Genomic DNA, 20,351 nt, shown 5'->3' on the forward strand with positions numbered 1-20,351 from the left:
GTAATGAACTCTTACCTAGGTTAACCTGTACATAACTAGATATTCTTACCTTTATAATAAAAAACATGATTATATACTCAAAATTAAAAATTAGAAAATATGATAGCACTCTCATCCTGGCCCATTTTCTGATGCTGGACATGCAAATCCCTCTGTAATCTAATGGGGGTGGTCTCTTCCCTGGACAAAAGCTCCCCATAGTAAACTTACCCTGGGGTTTCCCGTGGCAATGTGACTTGGGCTGAGGACACAGAGCTGAATAATGGTGTCTCCCCGTGATCTAACACCCAATATAATAGGCGTGAATAAGACATTGGAAGAGAGTACACATGGGCCACTTAGCCCGGGAATTCGGGGAAAGCTTCTTTAAGGAGAGGACAGCTGAGCTGAATCTTGAATGGTGAGCGGGAACTTGCCAGGTCAGGAAAAGCGGGACAGCGGGAACAGCATGAACACAGGTACAGAGTGATCTCCAGAGTCTGTGCATGAGAGAGTTCCAAATGTGGTGGTGGAAAGCTGGAGTCACCTGACCTGCCATCACCCTTAAGGTCTCCTTGAAATATGTGCCGTGCAGGGACACACACACAAACCCCATTGTAACAGCACTGGAAACCTGTAATATTTAGCAGCCTGCCACATTCTAGAAGGAGTTCTCACTAAGCCAAACTTGGACGAATCCAATGAAGAAAGAAGGACAATCCAGAGAGAAGAGGCAGTAGGAAATTTCCAGCCTCACCCCATCCCATCTCCACGGGTCTCCCTGCAGATCCTTGTTGTGGAAAATGAGCCCACAGACCCAGAGACTAGAAAGAAAGGCCTTGTGGTTTGTAAGAACTGCTCGGGCAACGCTAAGAGTGAATCCTAGTGTTAAACGAGGGACTTTGATTCCTCACCAACTGAGGCCAAAAAGTCTTTAGGTGCAGACACGGTCGGTCAGTCCCTATAACCCTCTTAATGATCCCAAATCAAAGATTATTAGTACCTCTTTTTTTTCCTACCACCACCTACTTCTAAATCTGTCTCAGGCTGTCCATTTGGGACTTCTTTCCACCCTTTCTGCCCTTGACATTGTTTTCACTATAATGCACAGGGTATAAATGATTGGGGGAGGGAGAGAGAGTTGAATTTCTATGTGATCCGCCCTGAATCCTCTAACCTCCATTTCACAAGACGATCCAGGACAGTGAACCCATCAGGTTCGCTCCCAGACCCACAAGAAGGCTGACCCAGGCGACAAAATCAAAAAACAATACAAACAAGCCACTCACAGGTCTAAGGATGCCACTGAATAATCAAATTTATTTCTGAATCACTTAAGGGTCATGAAAGAAACATTAACTCTTATGTTATAGAAACAGTAGTAAAATACAGTACACAGGAACATCGTTTGAATGGTAACAAAAGTACAAGAAAATTAGCGACTTTAAATACAAAGGTGAAGCAATTTAATAAGAAATTTTGTTAATAAGAAAAATATATGTCCCATGTCTTTATTACATACTGTACAAAATAAAATATTGCACCTTTAAGTCATATAATAAATATATACAAAGAGTATTTTACAAATGATCTTTCTTTTAATTTAAAATCCTTCAACAATCAAGGGTGATTGATGATTAGCAACCCACGGGCTGGTGTGTGTGCCCTTCCCCATCCCCATCCATCCCGGCCACCAAACCCTCCACGTACAGTAGTGTTTATCACCAGTGTCCGTGAGGCTAAAGTCAGAACACGAGGGCTGGTGCTCGGAATGTGGTCGAGAGACTCAGCGAGCTCGTCCACAGACACGTCCAAAGACCAAACGCGCTGCTCACGTCTTTGTGATCAGGTCCAGAGCCACCTGCTTCGGGGGATGTCGTGGCCGGCGCGCTGGGGGCGGCACACGGGTGCGGTGGCTGGGTCGCCACATAAGCACGGACGGCCACTGACTTGGGCTTGCGTGCCATCTAAAGCAGTAATCGGCAGGATATAAGGGAAGGGGCGCCATAACCAAATCGGCTTTCGAACTTTCATGCTAGCCCCAGACTACTTCCGCAGAAACACTTACTCCAGGTTTACCCTCCAGCCTGACACTGTCACCAACACCAGCACTGGCCCCAGTTCGAACGCAACCCAACACAACCCGTCCTGGTCCCGACCCTAACCTCAACCCCCAAAGCCAACTCCAGCCTTCACCCTACCGTAATTTCCATTCTCAGCTAACCCAATCCTAAAACTAACACAAACCCTACACTTACTCACCAAATCCTAACTCTGACCTCTAGCCCCAACTGTAACTTCTGGCCTCACCCAAATTCACTTTGGATTTACCGACAAATCAGTCTGAAGGAAAACAATGCATTACTATAAACAAGTCTTTCCAACCACCGTGTTTCATATTTAGATTACTTTCTTATAATCTTCCCGAAATAAGAACCCTCAAGAATACTATCGTATGCATAAATTAGGTCTAATAAGGCTTTGATTTTCTGTTTGTGTGCAAGAGAATAGTGCTCAGAAGACGTCTCATTCACAGCTCTTAAAAGAAAGCTTTGACTGCACTTCAAAATCAGTAGAAAAGGTGAATTCCCCCTCTCCTTTGATTTCCGAGATGCCTCATGTGGTCACAGATAGAGCTCCATGGTCGGCAAGCTGGCAGCAAGGTTTCCTCTGTGGTTTCTTCCACCGGTTCCCTAAGCGTAAGGGCAAGACGCAGCTCCCTGCCCCCAGGATCCTCGGGTCAGTCGGTGCGACTGCCTCTCGTTCGCAGCCTGGGCTTCGGGACCCATCAAAACGCCACTAGCACCAATAACGCCATCTTAATGGCGACTGGCCAGGGCTTCCAGAGTGTAAATGCTTTAGAAACCTGTTGAAACCCTAAAGCTTGGGAGAAGAGGAAGTCATCGGTTGCCATGTGTCCCTCAAGACTTCGGGACGCCGTATGCTATTAGCCTACACGTCATGGGAGGAAGCATGCAACCGCGCCCTGGGGACCTGGGCGATTTCCTGATGAGAAGGACACGGGGAGGTCCCACGCGCCATGGCATGCCTGCCACGGTACGCTCGTTGGTCCCGGATGCATCGCTTCAAAGAGCTGGAATTAAAGACCGGCCGTGGGGAAAACGACAGCACAAAACGCGGCCAGCGGTGAGTTTGCATCGACCTGTTTGCATGCAGAATCTAGAGTGTTTTTTGTGTTTTTTTTTTTTTTTTTAAAGAAATAACATGTTTTTGAACCAGCTACGTGGGGGAAAGAGCTTCTACACTTCTGGGCTCTTCTTCACAGCAGCGCTACGACCCTTCCACAGGTTTACCCTTCCAGACACGTCCAGCAGCACCTTTGTTTGTAGACATCGAGCGAACACAACTTGAGATGCTTTACAAACATACAGTAGTGTGTGGTGTCCGTGCAGGCTCCTGCAGGGAAGAAAAAACCAGATATCCGTGGAACGCAGAGCTCGTGGGCGATGCAGTTTAAATGCTGTGGTTTCTTTTTATGTTTTTATTTTATTTTTGAGAGAGAGAAACAGACAGCACGAGCAGGGGAGGGGCAGAGAGAGAGGGAGACACACACGCACAGAATCCGAAGCAGGGTCCAGGCTCCGAGCTGTCAGCACAGAGCCTGACACAGGGTTCTAACCCATAGGAGATCATGACCTGAGCTGAAGTCGGATGCTTAACCAACTGAGTCACCCAGGAGCCCTGAGATGTAGTTTAAAAAAAAAATCCTCTGAGGGGCGCCTGGGTGGCTCAGTCGGTTGGGCATCCGACTTCAGCTCAGGTCACGGTCTCGCGGTTTGTGAGTGCGAGCCCCACATAGGGTTCTGTGCTGACAGCATGGAGTCTGCCTGGGATTCTCTCTCTCCCCCTCTCTTTCCACACCTGTCCCGCTTACACTCTCTAGCTCTCTCTCTCAAAAATAAATACACATTAAAAAAATCTTTTGAGAAAAATAAAGACAGAGAGGGAGGCAAACCATAAGAGACTCTTAAAGACAGAGAACAAAGTGGGGGCCGCTAGAGGGGAGGGGGGATGGGCTAAATGGGGGATGGGCGTTGAGGAGGGCACCTGTTGGGACGAGCACTGGGTGTTACACGTAAGAGATGAATCACTCTGTTCTACTCCTGGAGCCGAGACGACACTCTATGTTAACTAACTTGAGAATAAATTAAAAAAAAAAAGTCCCATCATTACGTCTTGCGCCGGAAACTAATGCAGCGCTGTGTGTCAGCTGGACCCAAATTTTAAAAAGCGGAGAAAGCCCCCACGAGGCTGGGGTTAGAGCCACGACTCTGCACTAGGCTCAGAAGCACACTGGGCTCCCCGCTTAGCTGGCAACGTGGCCGGCCTCGCCGCCCTCCTGGCCTCCGCCTTTCCTCTCAGTGCTTGGAACGGCAAGGGTGTGGACCCCTTGGCAAACCGATACAAGCTAGGAGCCTGCTCCCTGTCTACATATATTTATGATTACATTTTGCAAAAATAATACAACAACTATAATATATGAATAACATAAAAATATATGCCTACGTGAACATATAATCGTACAAACAGGTCAAATCTTTAAGAATCGCTGTCCCAGCAGATGAGAGCCGCAGGCAGGAGGGGGTGTGGTGAGGCTGACAGAGGCGGGAGGAGACAGTGGGAGCCAAGGCCGCAGACATCCAGCTGGTTCGACGGCTCTTCCCGAAAGGACACCGAGCTGTACCCACATCCAGGGGGCTAATCTCCCAGTGCCCCAAGATGCCACCTGCACCCTGGATGGCCTGTGGGCCGTGCCACCAGCCACTGGCGAGGGAGGCGCCCCCCGGGGTCTGGCCGGGACAAGGCTGCGGGCGCTGGTGGGCCCGACAGGGGTACGTACTATGGCAGGAAGGCCCCACACAGTGCCGCCAGGAAGCCGGTTTCTTTTTCTGCACGCAGTGTCTCTCAGCCACGGGCCAGCAGCTCCTGGTGTGGACGCAGTCGACCCTCCGGGACTGGAAGCCCCTGCCGCAGGCCGCCGTGCAGGGCCTCCAGGGGCCGGGGCGCCAGCACGCGTCACACACCCCGGACGAGCAGTTCCCCTTCAAGGTGGGTCTGAAAGAGGGGGAAAAAAGAAAAGAAAAAGGAAAAAAAACAAAAAATGGAAAATGGGAGAAGCAGGGTGTCACTTCGTGCTGAGATCAAGCCTTTTCCCGTGCCGTTATTTTCCGTGTCCTCGAGGTTCGCCGATCCGGACCCTGCTGGCCAGGAAGCCGACTTGTGTTGGGCACGGCTGGCTGATGAGCAAGGCGGTGGCCCCGTCGTGACAGCGAGAGGTGAGCACACACGTGTTTCCGCTCACTTCTAACACCAAGTCAAGACATCCCCCCCGCCCCCCCGTCCCCAAAAGACACACTGTCCTGAGAAAGCCAGAGCGGGTCAGTCTAGGCAAGGAAGCGGGGCACGGCTCACGGTCTGTATGCTTCCTCCACTTTGCTGGCAAGCTGAGTTTTGCTTATCTGAGCCCTGGAGGTATGTCCGGGCACGAGTGCGAATCTGTGCGAGCAACCTTGTCTGCTACGAGACGGCGCTCACTCTTCCGTTTACAATATGGCCACACCAGGCCTGGTGCTCAGAGTTAGCAAAGACCATCTGGGGAGAGGGATCCGTCTGTGGCTCCTTACCCTTTAGGACAGAACAGAAGGTTGGTACCCTCTGGTTTTTGAGGACGTTTACCCAGAGGGCAGAGCCACCCTAGAGGGCCCGTGCTTGCTCCCCGAGCCAGGGCTCCTGGGAGGTATCTTTGAGCTACACGGGAATGTCTCCCACCCCACAGGTGACTGGAAGACAGCCCTAGCTTGGCTGAGCCGGTTCAAAAACTGTCTTTCCTCCGTGAGCCTGGAGGTTTCTGGAATAAGACCTATAAACCTGAAGGCTGGAGCAATGGTGGCCATGTTGTGCCACACAGGCCAGAGAAATAGGAAAAAAAAAATATTCAGAAGAGACAAAGAATGAAGCAGAAACACAGCAAGCGGCAGAGACAAAGGGGGAAAACCCCCAGGAACTTCTCATTTCTTGGTCACGGTCCTTCCTGTGGTCTGACGGCGTTCTCTCCCTTTGAATTCTTGAGACACGTCTGTATATTCCCATAAGAGGCTCCTGGGGCGCCTGGGTGGCTCAGTCGGTTAAGCGTCCGACTTCAGCTCAGGTCACGGTCTCGCGGTCCGTGAGTTCGAGCCCCGCGTCGGGCTCTGGGCTGATGGCTCAGAGCCTGGAGCCTGCTTCCGATTCTGTGTCTCCCTCTCTCTCTGCCCCTCCCCCATTCATGCTCTGTCTCTCTCTGTCTCAAAAATAAATAAACGTTAAAAAAAAAAATTAAAAAAAAAAAAAAGGCTCCTTACCAGGGGCGCCTGGGTGGCTCAGTCTGTTAAGCACCCGACTTCAGCTCAGCTCATGGTCTCACAGTTGGGAGTTCGAGCCCCACGTCGGGCTCTGGGCTGACAGCTCGGAGCCTGGAGCCTGCTTCGGATTCTGTGTCTCTCTCTGCCCCTCCCCTGCTCGCGCTCTATCTCTCTCAAAGTAAATAAGCGTTTAAAAAGATGTTTTAAAAAGGCTCCTTACCAGGGCACATGATCCATAAGGAGAGTAGAAACACCACTGGACATGGAGGAAGATGGAGAAAATTGTGATAACCTGACCATCTCCAGGGGAGAGAATGTTACATGTAGTTGGAAGCAGTACTTTGATTAGCCAGGAGGGGGAGACTCCATCAAAATGTTTTGACTTAAACAACACCATCCCCTCAAAGTCTTAAGGTTTCACATGGGAAGAGGAGCAGGCTATCCTATTAATTACAGGGCTTTTATTTTCCCCAGTGGTTATGAATCGTAGTTGTTTCAGACAACTGGGCATAGACCCAGCACTGCTCAGCCATATCACGCAGAGATGAGCTTTTACTACTGAAAAAAGGTGGAACAAATACTCACCGAATAGGCACAAAAACATGTGTTTTAAAAGGAGACCAAACTGTTGTGCCCAAGTGCTGGGTGGTCCTGTCTTAATGAGAAATCTCCCACCTTTTCTGCATAAATCATTCCGAGCTGACTTTTGTTGTTTCAGGGGCCCGAAGGACACAAACTGACGGGGCCAATCTCTGCTCTGATGGAAGGCAGGTCCCGGGGTGGGGAGCGGAAGGGGCGGGCAGGAGGAGCCACAGAGCCCATGACAGATAGGAGGACACGGGGAGCTAGGGACCAACACGGAAGCAGAAGTTCCGGAGGCTGGGCATTGATTGAGGACCCAGAGAAAGAACCTAAGGTTGGTCCAGCACAGAGATCCCACCTCCTCCCAGCCGGGGACAGGACTGGGGATGGGGACGTGGGGACATCTGAGCGAGGGGGACACAGTCTGGGCATGGGTGCTACACACACCTGTGCTTCCCTGTAGAAAACAGGAGAGTAGAAATGGTGCTAAAAATCGCAAAGCAACCCTGTTTCTACGAGTCCTCCTCAACGTCTCAATTTTGGAAAGCTAACAGCGCGAGAGAAAAGCACCGGGATGTAACAGCAGGGCGGCCAAGCCTGGAGGAAGCAGAGATGACGGAGAAAATGAAAGGCAACTTGACCCCTCCTCGCCTCCCCCCAGCTCCAGGAATTTTTCTTCTATTCTTTCTTCTAAATGCTTCCACCGTTTTGGTTCATCTCCACAACTCTTTTCCTAAAACCCCACTTTGTCACACAACTGAGCCTCCTGATAGACCCCTCCATGCCTTTGATCCTCTCTAGTATGTCTTGGCATCTTATTTTCGCTGCCATTGGTTGGAGAGGGTGTGACGAATCTAGCACGTGTCCTGGAGGAAAGACAACGTGGCTGCAGCACCAACAGTGGGGGTGTGTGAGGTCTGGGATGAGGCGGTGAGGGCAGGGAAGAGTTGACTGTGCAGTGTTCTCTAGGCCACGTTGCATACTTTGGCCACCCTTCCTACTCAGAGCCAGGGAAGCCTCTAGCGGGACTTTAATCCCACAGGGCGGTGGGGTGTCGTGGAGGTGCGATCAGACGTGGTTCTGGAAAGGATTGCTCAGGCTGCAGTGTGGGGGCTGGGCTGGAAAGGAGCAGCAGGTGGAGGGTGACCAGTTGGACGGCCTGGCTGCCGGTAATCGTGGGAGGGATGGAAAAAAGTGGATGGGTTTGCGAAAAAAATACAAAGAGCCAAAAGGCATATAAAAAGTAATCAGAAAAGTACGAATTACAGTAAGATGTGATTTTTCACCCATCAGATTGACAAAAATTTTCACAAAGACTGAAAACCTATTAAAATGTTCATGAAAAGGGGGGAACTCTCATATACTCCCGGAAAAGGCAATTTTGATGGTAACTTAGTATCAGAATGAACAGCCCTGTCAATCCCATTCCATACCAAAAACTATCCTCTAAGAATACAACCCTTCGTGCAGAAAGATATATGCCTACTGCAGTTCTAAAATGCCTACGGCAGTATTTGTAATAGCAAAAACAAACACACACGCAAACAAAAAAAAAAAACCCCAAACAATCAAATGTCCATCAGCAATGGAATGAGGTAATGTGAAATACAACAACGAGAAAGAACAAAGTGAATCTTATGTACTAAGATGGGGAAGAAGTATCGATAAGGAGAAAAAAAACAAGTGTCAGGAAAATACATCCAGAAAGCTCAATCCACGCAGGTAAGTGTCTGTGTTGTAAGTGTTCCTTTGAGAATGCAAAGTAAAACATCTGGGATAATTGATATCAATCTGTGTGTGGTCTCTGTCTTCTCAGCAAAAGACAGAACTAGGTTGCCTGTTGAGAAGGAGGGCAGCTGTTCCAAACATTTTCCATTTGAGGAAAATAGTTCTGGCCTGAGCTGTGTTGTGGGAATAGGAACCACAGCTGATGCTGTGTCGCCAAGCCTTACTGAAGGCTCAAGATGGAAAGTGAGCCAGCTTTCAAGGTCATCTCATTTTTTCCAGCAACACTCAGGGCGGAAGGAGGGAAAAGGAGCCATATATGGAGCATCTTCGACAAGCCAGGCTTCTTAGGTACTTTACATTAGAGCAGCTACTCAAAACCTCCCGACTGTAATTGTACACGGACGGTAACGCTCCCTCCCGCACACGCGGAGGCCAGGTAACCCCGATCACACAACGCGAGAGTGGGAGAAGTCCAAAGTCTCTCATTCACGTGCTTTCGGCTCTCTCCCCCACTCTGGGCTGGCTGGGGCTCGCCTCTCTGGGACGGTGGGGCGGGGGGGGGGGGGGGGGGGGGGGAAGGAGTCTGGGTCTCTGCGTGACCTCATGGAACAACACCTTCTACCCTAAGCCATCCACCAGCTTAGACTTCTACTAAGAGGAAAGCAGAGTCCTTTCTGGTTTAAGCCCCTTAACCAGGCAAACGCCTTTGTCATTCTCTGCTAAACCACTGTGCCAAAATAGTTCAACAAAACAAAACTATCAAAATAGTTTCTAAGCGGAGGAATACAGTAAGTAGTTCACTGAAAACATGAGGAAGATTTCATCTGTGAACTTCAGTGTTATTAGGCTTTACCAACTTTGTGTACGGAAGGAAAAATATTCTCACTGCTACTCTATTCTGTTCCCCTCTTTGGGGTATCTCTCTACCTGTTTAACGTTCAAATGACTTGTAACTGTAACAGTACGTGATAACTGATATTTCAGTATAATGCGTACTGCCCAGGATGGCGGTATAGGAATCAATTATGAGAAGGGAGTAGACAGGAGACATCATTCCATTCCCAGGCGGCCACAGCCACTGACCGGGGCGGGAGAGGTTTCGCGTCGCCCGAGGGCAGGGCCAGTACCTGCTTCTGTCGTCACAGCCCGAGTCAGAGCTGTTGTGGCCTTGACAAGCTGCGCGATGCTGTGGCATCCTCGCTGTGCGACCCAGGCAACGCGCAGGGCACTGTAACGAAAGCAGAGTGCAGCACGGACGACCTTGTGAGCTCAGGCATGCTGTGGTACCAAGGTCATGTACGGAGGGGCACTGCCGGGGGAAGGTCGGCTACAGGGAACCAGCTGTCCCCAGGGGAGGTCAGGGAGGGTGGGGGTGCAGCTCTGAGGACCAGGCAGCCCTCCTTCAGGGCCAAGAAGACACCCGAGGACCTTCCACCTCCACTTTCCCCCTCCCCCGCCCGGAAACTTAGACCATCTCTGGGGAGAAGGGAAAAGAACAGGGCCAATCTGTAATCGACAGGGCTTAGGTCCTGATAGGACTGTGCTTAAAAGCATAGGCAACTGTCAAGTTTGGGTTTTCCTGCCCTGTGCAAAAGCGGAGGCTTCTGTGTTGAGTTCAGTTATTAAAAAAAAAAAAAAAGTTTTTTGACGTGCAATTCTTAAATTTTCATGTCATAATGCATATTACTTTTTCCTTATACTTTGTTTTATCTTTGAAAAGGCCTTGCCCTCACGCCGATTCTATTCCTGTTCACCTTCTCAGTCATGCCCTTTGTAGCACAAAGGTGTTTAATTTTCATGTAGCCCAACTACATTGTCATCGTTTTCGGTATCGTACCTAAAAATCCACTTGCTAACCCAAAGCATGAAGATTCATGTTTACATTTCTTCCAAGAGCTCTGTAGTTTCAGCTCTTGAATTTAGGTCTCTGATACACTTGGAGTTAATCTCTTGCATACGGTATAAGCGAGGGGTCCAACTTCATTCTTCTGTGCGTGCGGATATCCAGTTGTCTGGAACCATTTGCCAGAGAGGTTATTCTTTCTCCACTGAATGGTCTTGTCCCCTTTGTAGGAAGCCAACCGACACTGATACAGAAATTTATCTCTCCACCTTAAGCTAAAGTCTATTCTAGCAATCTCTAGGCCTAGCCCCTGTCTACCCACACTGCCTGGATGACTACAGCTCTGTGCTAAGTTTTGAAACCAAGAAGTCTGAGCCCTCCAACCTTGTTCTTTTCTCAAGATGGTTTTGGTAATTCCGGGTCCTTTCTATTTCCATATGAATTTTAGGGATCAGCTCGTCAGTATCTGCAGAGAAGCCAGCTGGGAGATTTTATGGGGATTGTGTTGAATCCGTCGATCAATGTGGAAAGTGTTCTCAGCTTCACGTTAAGTATTCTGATCCATAAATATGGGATGCCTTTCCATTTATTTAGATCTTCTTTAATTTTCTTTAAAAAAAAAAAAACAACCTTTGGTAGTTTAACACTAGCTTTTTAAAGCAATTCTTCCCCTGTGATTAATTACCTTTGAACATTGAGCCCGCTTAACATGGGTCTGTGTGTGTCGTACTCATTACACTGCGCGACTCGGGGCTACTGTCCCGCACTGACGCTGTACTATCTCACTTAAAGCTGCTTCGCGGCAGCTGAAACACCACAGTCAGAAGGTCTCTCCGCACCTCTAGTGAGTCGATTTTCCCCCAAATTTCCTGTGCTCGTTTGTTCTCCCGTGTGAATGTCAAAATTATCTTAAGTTCCCAAAAAGCATTCTGCCGTAGTCTTAGCTGGAATTAATTATATCACATGTTTCGCCTCATTTAAGGAAGCAGACACCTTTACAGTTTAGAGGGTTCCTTTATTCGGCCTACTTTTCAACAATGTTTTCAACCGTGTCTTCTATTTTTCTTCATGGGATAATTTTCTTTATTGGTTAATTTTAAGTGTCAGCTTGGCTGGGCCACGGTGTGCCCGGATATTTGGCCAAGCACGATTCTGGGTGCTTCTGGGAGGGTGTTTTTAGATGAGATGAACATTGAAATCAGTAGTCAGGGGAAAGCACACTGTTCCCTCTAACGTGGGTGGGTCTCACCCAATCAGTTGAAGGGCTGGAGAGAACACAAAGACTGGCCCTCCCCCCCAAGTAAGAAAGAACTCGTCCTGACTCAGACTGTCTTTGAACTGGGATATCGGCTTTTTCCTGCTTCTGGACTTGAACCGAACCACTGGGTCTCTAGCCTGCTGGCCTTTGGGCTAGAATGACAATAGCAGCTGTCTGCAGCTCTTGGGACTTGTCAACCTCCATAACTGCATGAGTTAATTCCTTATAATAAATCTCTTGACACACACACACACACACACACACACACACACACACCCTCTTGGTTTGTTTCTCTGGAGGACCCTGGCTAATGGAGATATACAGATTTTGGTACTGAAATGTGGGGTGCTACTGTAACAAATATTTAAAAGTGTGGAAGCAGCTCAGGGATTGGGTGATGGGTAGAGGCCGGAAGAGTTTTGAGGTGCGGGCTAGAAAAAACTTGGTTGCCTTGAAGAGGATGTTGTTATTAGTACAGTGAAACCTTGGATTGCGAGTAACTTGTTCTGCGGGTGTTCCGCAAGACGAGCAAACATTTCTAATAAATTTTAATTTGATAAACGAGCGGTGTCTTGCAATACGAGTAGGACGTGACGCAGGATATCACATGATCACAACTGAGCCCAGTGGTTCTTCTCTCTCTCCTTCTCTCTCCCTCCGTCTCTCGCTCTCTCTCGCTGCAGGATTGTGGGTAATCGTCTCCCACGTTCAGATGCTCGGTCTCAGGCTGCGGTGTTTGGCAGAGATCAGCGATTTTTCAGAACATTGGAAGGTGCCCACAACTGGCGCTGGTGTATTTTTTGTCACTTCAAAGCACCTTGGGAGAGTCCTTTGCTTTTCCGGACAAGAGCGAGCTTAGGAATGCTTTGCTTCATTCTAGGTCATTGGATAGGCTCCTTGTTAAACTTGCACGAAAAGAAAAGGGTTCCATTGAGCCAATAGATAGCACTGATTCTGTTAGTGATCGTGAAAGTCGTGCTACACAATCACCCTCCTCTCTTGTCTCCCTCACACCAGTGTGAAGGTTTTCAAAGGTAAGTGCAGGTTAACTTATTTTTCTTTACATTTTGTATTTTCTTTATTATTTTGCATTACATTACAGGATTATAATCATTTTTATATGAATATTTTTGGATTGTAGAACAAAACATCCGAGTTTCCATTATTTCTTATGGGGAAATTCGCTTTGAGATACAAGTGTTTTGGATTACAAGAGTGTTTCCAGAATGAATTGTGCTCGCAGACCAAAGCTTTACTGTACAAACATTAAGGGGGATTCTGGCGAGGTTTTAGGGGGAAGTAAGGACCACGCCTCTAGGAATCAGAGGAAAGGCAAACATCACTCTAAAGTGGCAAAACCGTGGGCGAATCGTGTTCTAGTGTTTTGTGGATGCTAGACTTTGTGGGTGATGAAATCGGATATTTCACTGGGGAGATTCCTAAGCAAAGTGTGGAACGTGCAGCCTGGCTTCCTCTTACTGATGATATTGGAACATCAGTGGACAGACATAAACTGAAGGAACCGTTGGGCAAAAAGGAACCACAACTGGAGGATTCCGGAAAGTGTCAGTCTATCCACATGTCGAAGGATGAGAACATACGTTCTGTGGAGAGAACACGAAGGGTGTGGCTGGGCGATCGCTTTATAAGGAGATTGGCCATGGAGTTACTCAGCCATCTCAGTGGAAGCCAGGGCTAGAGACAAGATGGCACCATCAGAGACATTGCCAGTTTGGACCAAAGGAACATAGTTGGGACCCGGGTAAGGAAAGCTTTAGAAACTACAGATTCTACAGGATGGGATAAAGCCATTCAGCTGCCAACATGTTTCATCCTTCAGGAAGAGGGAAGAATGACCTGGATTCAGAGCTCACCAAGTCTGTCGGTCCCACTGCACACAGGGTCAAGGCTGTTTGCTCCTCACTTTCAGAGGAGAGTGGGGCCCCCCTATCAATTCTCGTGGGCCTGCCTGCCCCTGCCTAGTGCGTCACGGGCAGGACCACTCCAAAGAGTCACATGGGGGAGGCTGCTGTCTAGGGCCACGGGGGCAATGCCATTGTCCTGGTGGGTCTGGAGGGTGAGCATCCAGCCAAAGAAGATTAACCTCAAGCGTTAAGATCTGATGGAATTGACCCTGATAGATTCTGGTCTTGACTGGGACCCATCACCCCTTTTTCCAATTTCTTCCTTCCTTCCTTCCTTCCTTCCTTCCTTCCTTCCTTCCTTCCTTCCTTCCTTTTTTTCTTTTCTTTTTTTTTTTTTCTTTCTTTCTTTCTTTCTTTCTTTCTTTCTTTCTTTCTTTCTTTCTCTTTCTTTCTTTCTTTTTCTTTCTTTCTTTCCTTCCTTCCTTCCTTCCCTTTCTTTCTTTCCTTCCTTCCTTCTCTTTCTTTCTTTCTTTCCTTCCTTCCTTCTCTTTCTTTCTTTCTTTTCTTTCTTTCTTTCTCTTTCTTTTCTTTCTTTCTTTCTTTCTTTCTTTCTTTCTTTCTTTCTCTCTCTCTTTCTTTTCTTTCTTTCTTTCTTTCTTTCTTTCTTTCTTTCTTTCTTTCTTTCTTTTTCTTTCCTTCCTTCCTTCCTTCTCTTTCTTTCTTTCCTTCCTTCCTTCTCTTTCTTTTCTTTCTTTCTTTCTTTCTCTCTCTCTTTCTTTTCTTTCTTTCTTTCTTTCTTTCTTTCTTTCTTTCTTTCTTTCTTTTTCTTTCCTTCCTTCCTTCCTTCTCTTTCTTTCTTTCCTTCCTTCCTTCTCTTTCTTTCTTTCTTTCTTTCTTTCTTTCTTTCTTTCTTTCCTTCCTTCCTTCTCTTTCTTTCTTTCTTTTCTTTCTTTCTCTTTCTTTTCTTTCTCTTTCTTTCTCTCTCTCTTTCTTTTCTTTCTTTCTTTTCTTTCTTTCTTTCTTTCTTTCTTTCTTTCTTTCTTTCTTTCTTTCTTTCTTTCTTTTCTTTCTTTCTCTCTCTCTCTTTCTTTTCTTTCTTTCCTTCCTTCCTTCCTTCCTTCCTTCCTTCCTTCCTTCTCTCTTTCTTTCTTCCTTTCTTTCTCTCTCTCTCTCTCTCTCTCTCTCTCTCTCTTTCTTTCTTTCTTTTCTTTCTTTCTTTTTCTTTCTCCACTTGTCCCGCCCCCGTAGTTCAGAGGCCATAACTTGTCTGCTTTTACAGCTTCATAGCAGGAGAGGGATTCTCTCTCAGGACGACTCACTTCTCACCCATGCCTGGCGTATGTGGCATTTAGTGAGACTCTGGACTTGAACTGAGGACAGAATGGGTTAAGACTTCTAGGGATATTGGGATGGGATGGGTGTACTTTGCGCACGACAAGGACATGGACTTGGGGGCGGGGACCAGAAGGCGGAATGTTACGGACCAAACTGCGTCCCCTCAAAATGTATATGTTGAAGCTCTAACCCCCAATGTGACAGGTGCTACAGGGAGGTATTAAAGGTTTAATGGAGACGTAAAGGTGGGGCCTTAATCTCTCGGGAATATTGTCTTTATAAGAAGAAGAAGAGGCCCCAGACATCTCTTTCTCTCTCTCTCTCTCTCTCTGTCTCTCTCTCTCTCCAGAGAAGAGGTCACATGAGGACACAGTGAGAAGGTGACTGTCTAAGCCGGAAAGAGAGGTCTCACCGAAACCAACTCTGACAGAACTCGATCTTGGATTTCCAGCGTCCAGAATTGTGAGAAAATAAACTTCTGCTCTTGAAGGCACCCAGCGTGTGGTATTCTGTTTCAGCAGCCGTTAGCAGGCTAATAAGGTTCCTACACATTTCTTTAGAATTGTTTTCCCGAATATTTTTTTATTTACACTGTTGTTCCAGGTGGTATTGGGGGAGGGTTATGAGACTTTTGTGCCCTCATTACTAATGTCCCTCTCCTCCTTTTCTTGAAGGCTGCTCGTCAGCCCGGGAGCTTGTTCCTGCACGGCTGCATTCAAAGAACCCGACTGTGATTTGCCTTTGTATCAGAAGACACAGAGACACTCCAGCTCTAATCCTGGAGGTCAGGCACCTACATTCGTTTTAGAGATCAATCAGACCACCTGCCCCCCAAATCGAAAATAATGCATTAGAAGGAAAGTGATGATTCCGGTACCCTGAAAACACTAGATTGGTCCAGCTTTACCTGGCCCCCCGGTCCAACGACCCACTGGCCGCACGGGTGACTGGAGCATGGCCTTCCTCCCAGAGGCCTGTCTTTGGGAGCGCAGGCCCTCGGAGACGTCACCTGCGTGGTTCCATTGGCTCTGGTGTGCACGCACGTCACTTGGCGACTGCGGAATCCTTCCCCACAAGACACAGAGCACTCCGACCAGGCACCTGTGAGCCACCTGGGAACAAAAACTACGGCAGCTTAGGAAGGACAGGGATGTCCGACAATACAGGGAGTGTCTCGAAAAGGAAAAAAACCAGTGCTAACACTGCGACCGTTTGGGGGCCATACACTTCTCTAGAGGGATGGACAGCACCATAGAGAGCTCCCAGCTCTGTTCTCAGCTTTTCTTTTATTCAGGGGAGTAACCAGAATTGGCAGGTGGAAACGAGGAACACAGGGGTGGGGTAGGGCCGTCTCCAAGTATATAAGAGCACTTGCATGGCTCCAGAGAGGAGAGCTACGGCAAAATGCGGTGGAAATTAAAAAAAAAAAAGTGGGTTTCAATTCATCGAAACCAAAGGGAAGGAAATATTTTCAAAGCACCGATGCGCTGTTTGCTCTGAGAGATTTACATGTTATCCCTATTCTTGGAGGGAAGAAACCAACGTCCAAAGGGGTAAATAACTTGGTCGTGGTCACAGATAACTACGTGCCAATGGAGCTGGGACTGGATTCTAGGTTTATCTGACCCTGAAGTTCACACTTTAATGACACAGGACACTTGGAACGGGACGTGTCTGAGATGGAGTGCTGTGTCACTAAATATGTTCAAGGTTGGCTGGTTTACCGCAGAGCACGGGTTCCTAACCTGAGCCCTGTGGCTCTCCAAGGGACCACGGGCCTGGATGGGCAAAGAATTAGATCTTCACTGTCACTGAGATATAATTTGAGTCCTCCTTCAGTTATAAGAATTTCAGCTGCAAAATACAGCAGTTTTAACAATACCTGTGTGATTTTGTTACCGATGGAAACCACAGATATTTTTACATGACATTACAATTGCAGCAGGCATCTCAAAATGCCATGTATATTCACCACCGCTGCAAAACTAATGTACCAGAGAGCTTACCATTTAGTGTATTAATGGAGAAGCAAATCTATTATTGTATCATAATTTTTAAATATTTTAGTACTGTATTTCAGCATAATTGGTTTCCTTTGTGATCAAATGTATTCTATTTTACAGACTTAAAACCCTTGCTCGGGGCGCGTGGGTGGCTCAGTCGGTTAAACATCTGACTTGGACTCAGGTTACCATGTCACGGTTCGTGAGTTCAAGCCCTGCATCGGGCTCTGTGCTGACAGCATGGAGCCTGGAACCCGCTTCGGATTCTGTGTCTCTTTCCTCTCTACCCTTCCCCCACTCATGCTCTGTCTCTCAAAAATAAACACATGTTCAAAAATCTTAAAACAAACAAACAAACAAACAAACAAACAAAACCCCTTGCTCTGAGAAGGGAGCCACAGGCTTCTCCAGGCAACCCAGAGGCATCCACGGCACAGAAAGACAAAGGACTCTCGACGTGAAGGGCCCCAGAGTGGGGTGACTTCTGTCTGCCTCTTGTAGGTGTGAAAGCGTAGGACTGTGTACTCTAGGGCTGCGCAAAAGCTTGAGAACGTTTAATAAATGAGGCTGCTGATAAATTTCTTTTCACGTTGTAAGAACCAAGAGGTGACACAACCCAGCCCCCGCGGCTTCCTGCGGCATCAGATGGCTGTTTCCTGAGGGAGCGATGACTCAGCCAAGAGACCTTCCAATGACGGGCACCGGGAGACACGTCGGCCAGGGGGCCTCCAACAGCCGTGGCCCTCTGAGAACGTCCTCCCAGTGTGACCTGCCCCCCACCTCCTCCAAGGCCCAGGTCAGCGGATCCGGCGTGGGCGTTCGCACAAGGGCAACAGACTCTCTAACGTTTGCACGGCCTCCATTTTCTCCTCAGTAAAGTGAGGTTGGTAATAGCATCTGCTGCATAGTTGTGCTCAATAAATGCTACTGCTATTATTATCATTATTATTTTATTTTCCTGGAGACTTCGGTGCTATTTGCTCAGTTCTCCGCTAGGGACTATGTGATTCAATGAAACCATTCATTCACTTCACACATACCTGTGGAGGGTGCATAATGGGGCGGACGTTGTGCTAAGTGCTGGGATAAAGTGTCCCGCAAACAGCTGTGGGTTTACTGTAGGGCAGACAGTCTAGCGGGACAACGAGACGGACTGTGGGAAGAGCGATAAAGACAGATGATAAAGAAGCAGGAGACCCAAGCAGCACGGGGCCCTGGCTGTGCTCGGAGGGGAAGGTCAGGGACGGTCTCCCTGAAAATAGACGAACGGAAACGTCTAAGTGCAAAGAGAGGGAACAGCGTGCTAGGTAGCGGGAGCGGCATGTGCAAAGACTCTGAGTCAGGAGAATGGCACATCTGAGAGCCAAGAAAAGGGCGTGGAGTGGAGGTCAGATAACCAGGCCGGACGAGACCAGCAGTGACACAGAGTGGCAGCCCGAGACCCAAGCACGGAGGGGCTTCTGTTCTTGGCCGCACGCCATCGGTCAGGCAGCAAGTGTGTGTGTTAGACACTATTTTAAAAGATTGTTAATGTCTGTTTACTTTTGAGAGAGAGACAGAGACAGAGGCAGACAGACCGCGAGCGGGGACGGGGCAGAGAGAGGGAGGGAGACACAGGATCCGAAGCAGGCTCCAGGCTCCCAGCTGTCAGCACAGAGCCCGACCTGGGGCTTAAACCCACGAACCACAAGATCGTGACCTGAGCTGAAGTCAGAGGCTTAACCGGCTGAGCCCCCAAGTGCCCCATGTAAAGCGCTATTTTAGACACAAGGTGAAAAAATGCGTAAGACATACATAACCCAGTGCTAGGGATTTTGGCTTTTGCCCTAAGAATGACGAGGAGTGTTTGAAGGGTTTTAAACAAAGAAACATCATGGTGAATATGTGTTTTAAAGACGATTCTGCTTACAGTGGGAAGAGCCCTCTGGGGGGGGGGGGCAAGAATCAGGAGGCTCCTGGAGCAGTCCACGTGAGGGGCATTGATGGCGTGAGCTCCCGCACGAACCGTGGAAACGGACAAGAACAGATGCAGGTGGGAAAGAGTGGGGGGCCTGGGACACAGTCACTGAATCCAGAAGCCTAGTGGCGGAACGGGCTTGGTGGAGATCAGGAGTTGGATTTTGGACGTTCAAAAATTACTGACTTCTGTCATCCGTTACATAGAAAGGTCATTAGTGGTCTTCACTGCCAGGGTGGAATCTAGGGATGGGCACTCTGAACAGGACCTCCGAGGCTCGACCCACAGAACCAGCTCCACTAAGGACGAGGTAGCACTGTGAGTGCAAGGGAGCAGACCTGAGCAGCGATCAAGGGCAAAGGCTCTGAACACAGATTGCCTTCTCCGTTTGAACTCTGGCCTTTGCAGCTGTGTGGCCTTGGGGCAACCTTCCCACCTACAAAACAGGAAACTAACGAGGTGCCTGCAAAATGAGCCACATGAAGCCCTTAGCAGAATGCCTGGTACCGAGTCCCAGCTAAACGCACCTCCGCGATCGCGGCCGTAAATCCAAATTAGCGAGCCTTCGAACACAAGCAAAAAGCTGGTACAGGTAAGAGCAATGACACCTACCTCGAGGGGCAGTCCCGGATGTTACAGGGCTGAAACCCAGCCAGCGGCTTCTGGAGGTGATGGCAAAGGGCCTCACTCACTTCCTGCCCGTTGGCCGTCACACACCGGGGTCTCCGAACTCGGGCTCCCAAGTGCCCGCAGCTGGCAGAACAATGCGTCCAGTTACCGAGCTCCCAAAAAGGCTCTGCAGAAAGGAAATGACATGTCACGACAGCCCCGAATGAGATATGATGATGAGGCTGGAGGGGACGCGGCCGAAGACCACCAGGGGCTGCCGGTCTGGTTCTTTGAGGAGCACAGAGAGAGTAAACCCATCACACAGTGCATTTCATTTTCCCTCCAGTGACTTATTGTAATAACTGGTGGGGGCGGTGGCCGGCGAGGGCCCCTTGGGCCACAGGCTGGAAGAGAGGCTATTGGAGACCAGCTGGACCTGCCAGAAGCATCCCAGAGAGAGGGAGGAGGTGTTCTGGGCAGCGGGCTGCCTCTTCGGCATTCTCCAAGCAGCGCCAAGAGGACAGGAGGGAGGAGGTCTCCAGGGGTCGCTCTCACCAGTTCTGTGTCTCAAAAGTGGATCAGGCAGAGAAATGAAAGGCCGTTTAGCGGGACCTTGGATTAAGCAGTAAGGTTAAAAATGCACTTCGTTCCATTCTTACTTTTCCATTACTTCTTAATCTAAACCTCAGCTTACTCCTGGAACTGCATAAATAATTTGTCACGGAGACCATCTGGAAAGGTAAAAATGGGAGTTCCCTTTAGCAAAGTTGAGGCTGACCGCCTCCAGGAGTTGTGGCTTATTAATTTCAGTCCTCGTTCCAAACGGCCTT

The 20,351-nt window shown here is 48.6% G+C and overlaps 1 protein-coding gene across 2 annotated transcripts in view; it reads right to left on the reverse strand.

Annotated features, from left to right (window-relative positions):
• Positions 1–1,273: 1,273 nt before the first annotated feature.
• Positions 1,274–20,351, reverse strand: part of ADAMTSL3 (ADAMTS like 3) — a 357,244-nt gene continuing 338,166 nt past the window's right edge. For both annotated transcript variants that reach the window (XM_058736402.1, XM_058736403.1), the window contains 5 exons: positions 19,525–19,708; positions 15,860–16,064; positions 9,779–9,879; positions 4,841–5,055; positions 1,274–3,396 (listed from right to left, as the gene is read on the reverse strand). In XM_058736402.1, the coding sequence (XP_058592385.1) occupies positions 3,290–3,396; positions 4,841–5,055; positions 9,779–9,879; positions 15,860–16,064; positions 19,525–19,708 (812 nt within the window). In that variant the 3' untranslated portion in view covers positions 1,274–3,289. The remainder of the gene's footprint in view (positions 3,397–4,840; positions 5,056–9,778; positions 9,880–15,859; positions 16,065–19,524; positions 19,709–20,351) is intronic.

This window comes from Neofelis nebulosa, chromosome 7, assembly GCF_028018385.1.
Source record: "Neofelis nebulosa isolate mNeoNeb1 chromosome 7, mNeoNeb1.pri, whole genome shotgun sequence".
NCBI lineage: Eukaryota > Metazoa > Chordata > Mammalia > Carnivora > Felidae > Neofelis > Neofelis nebulosa.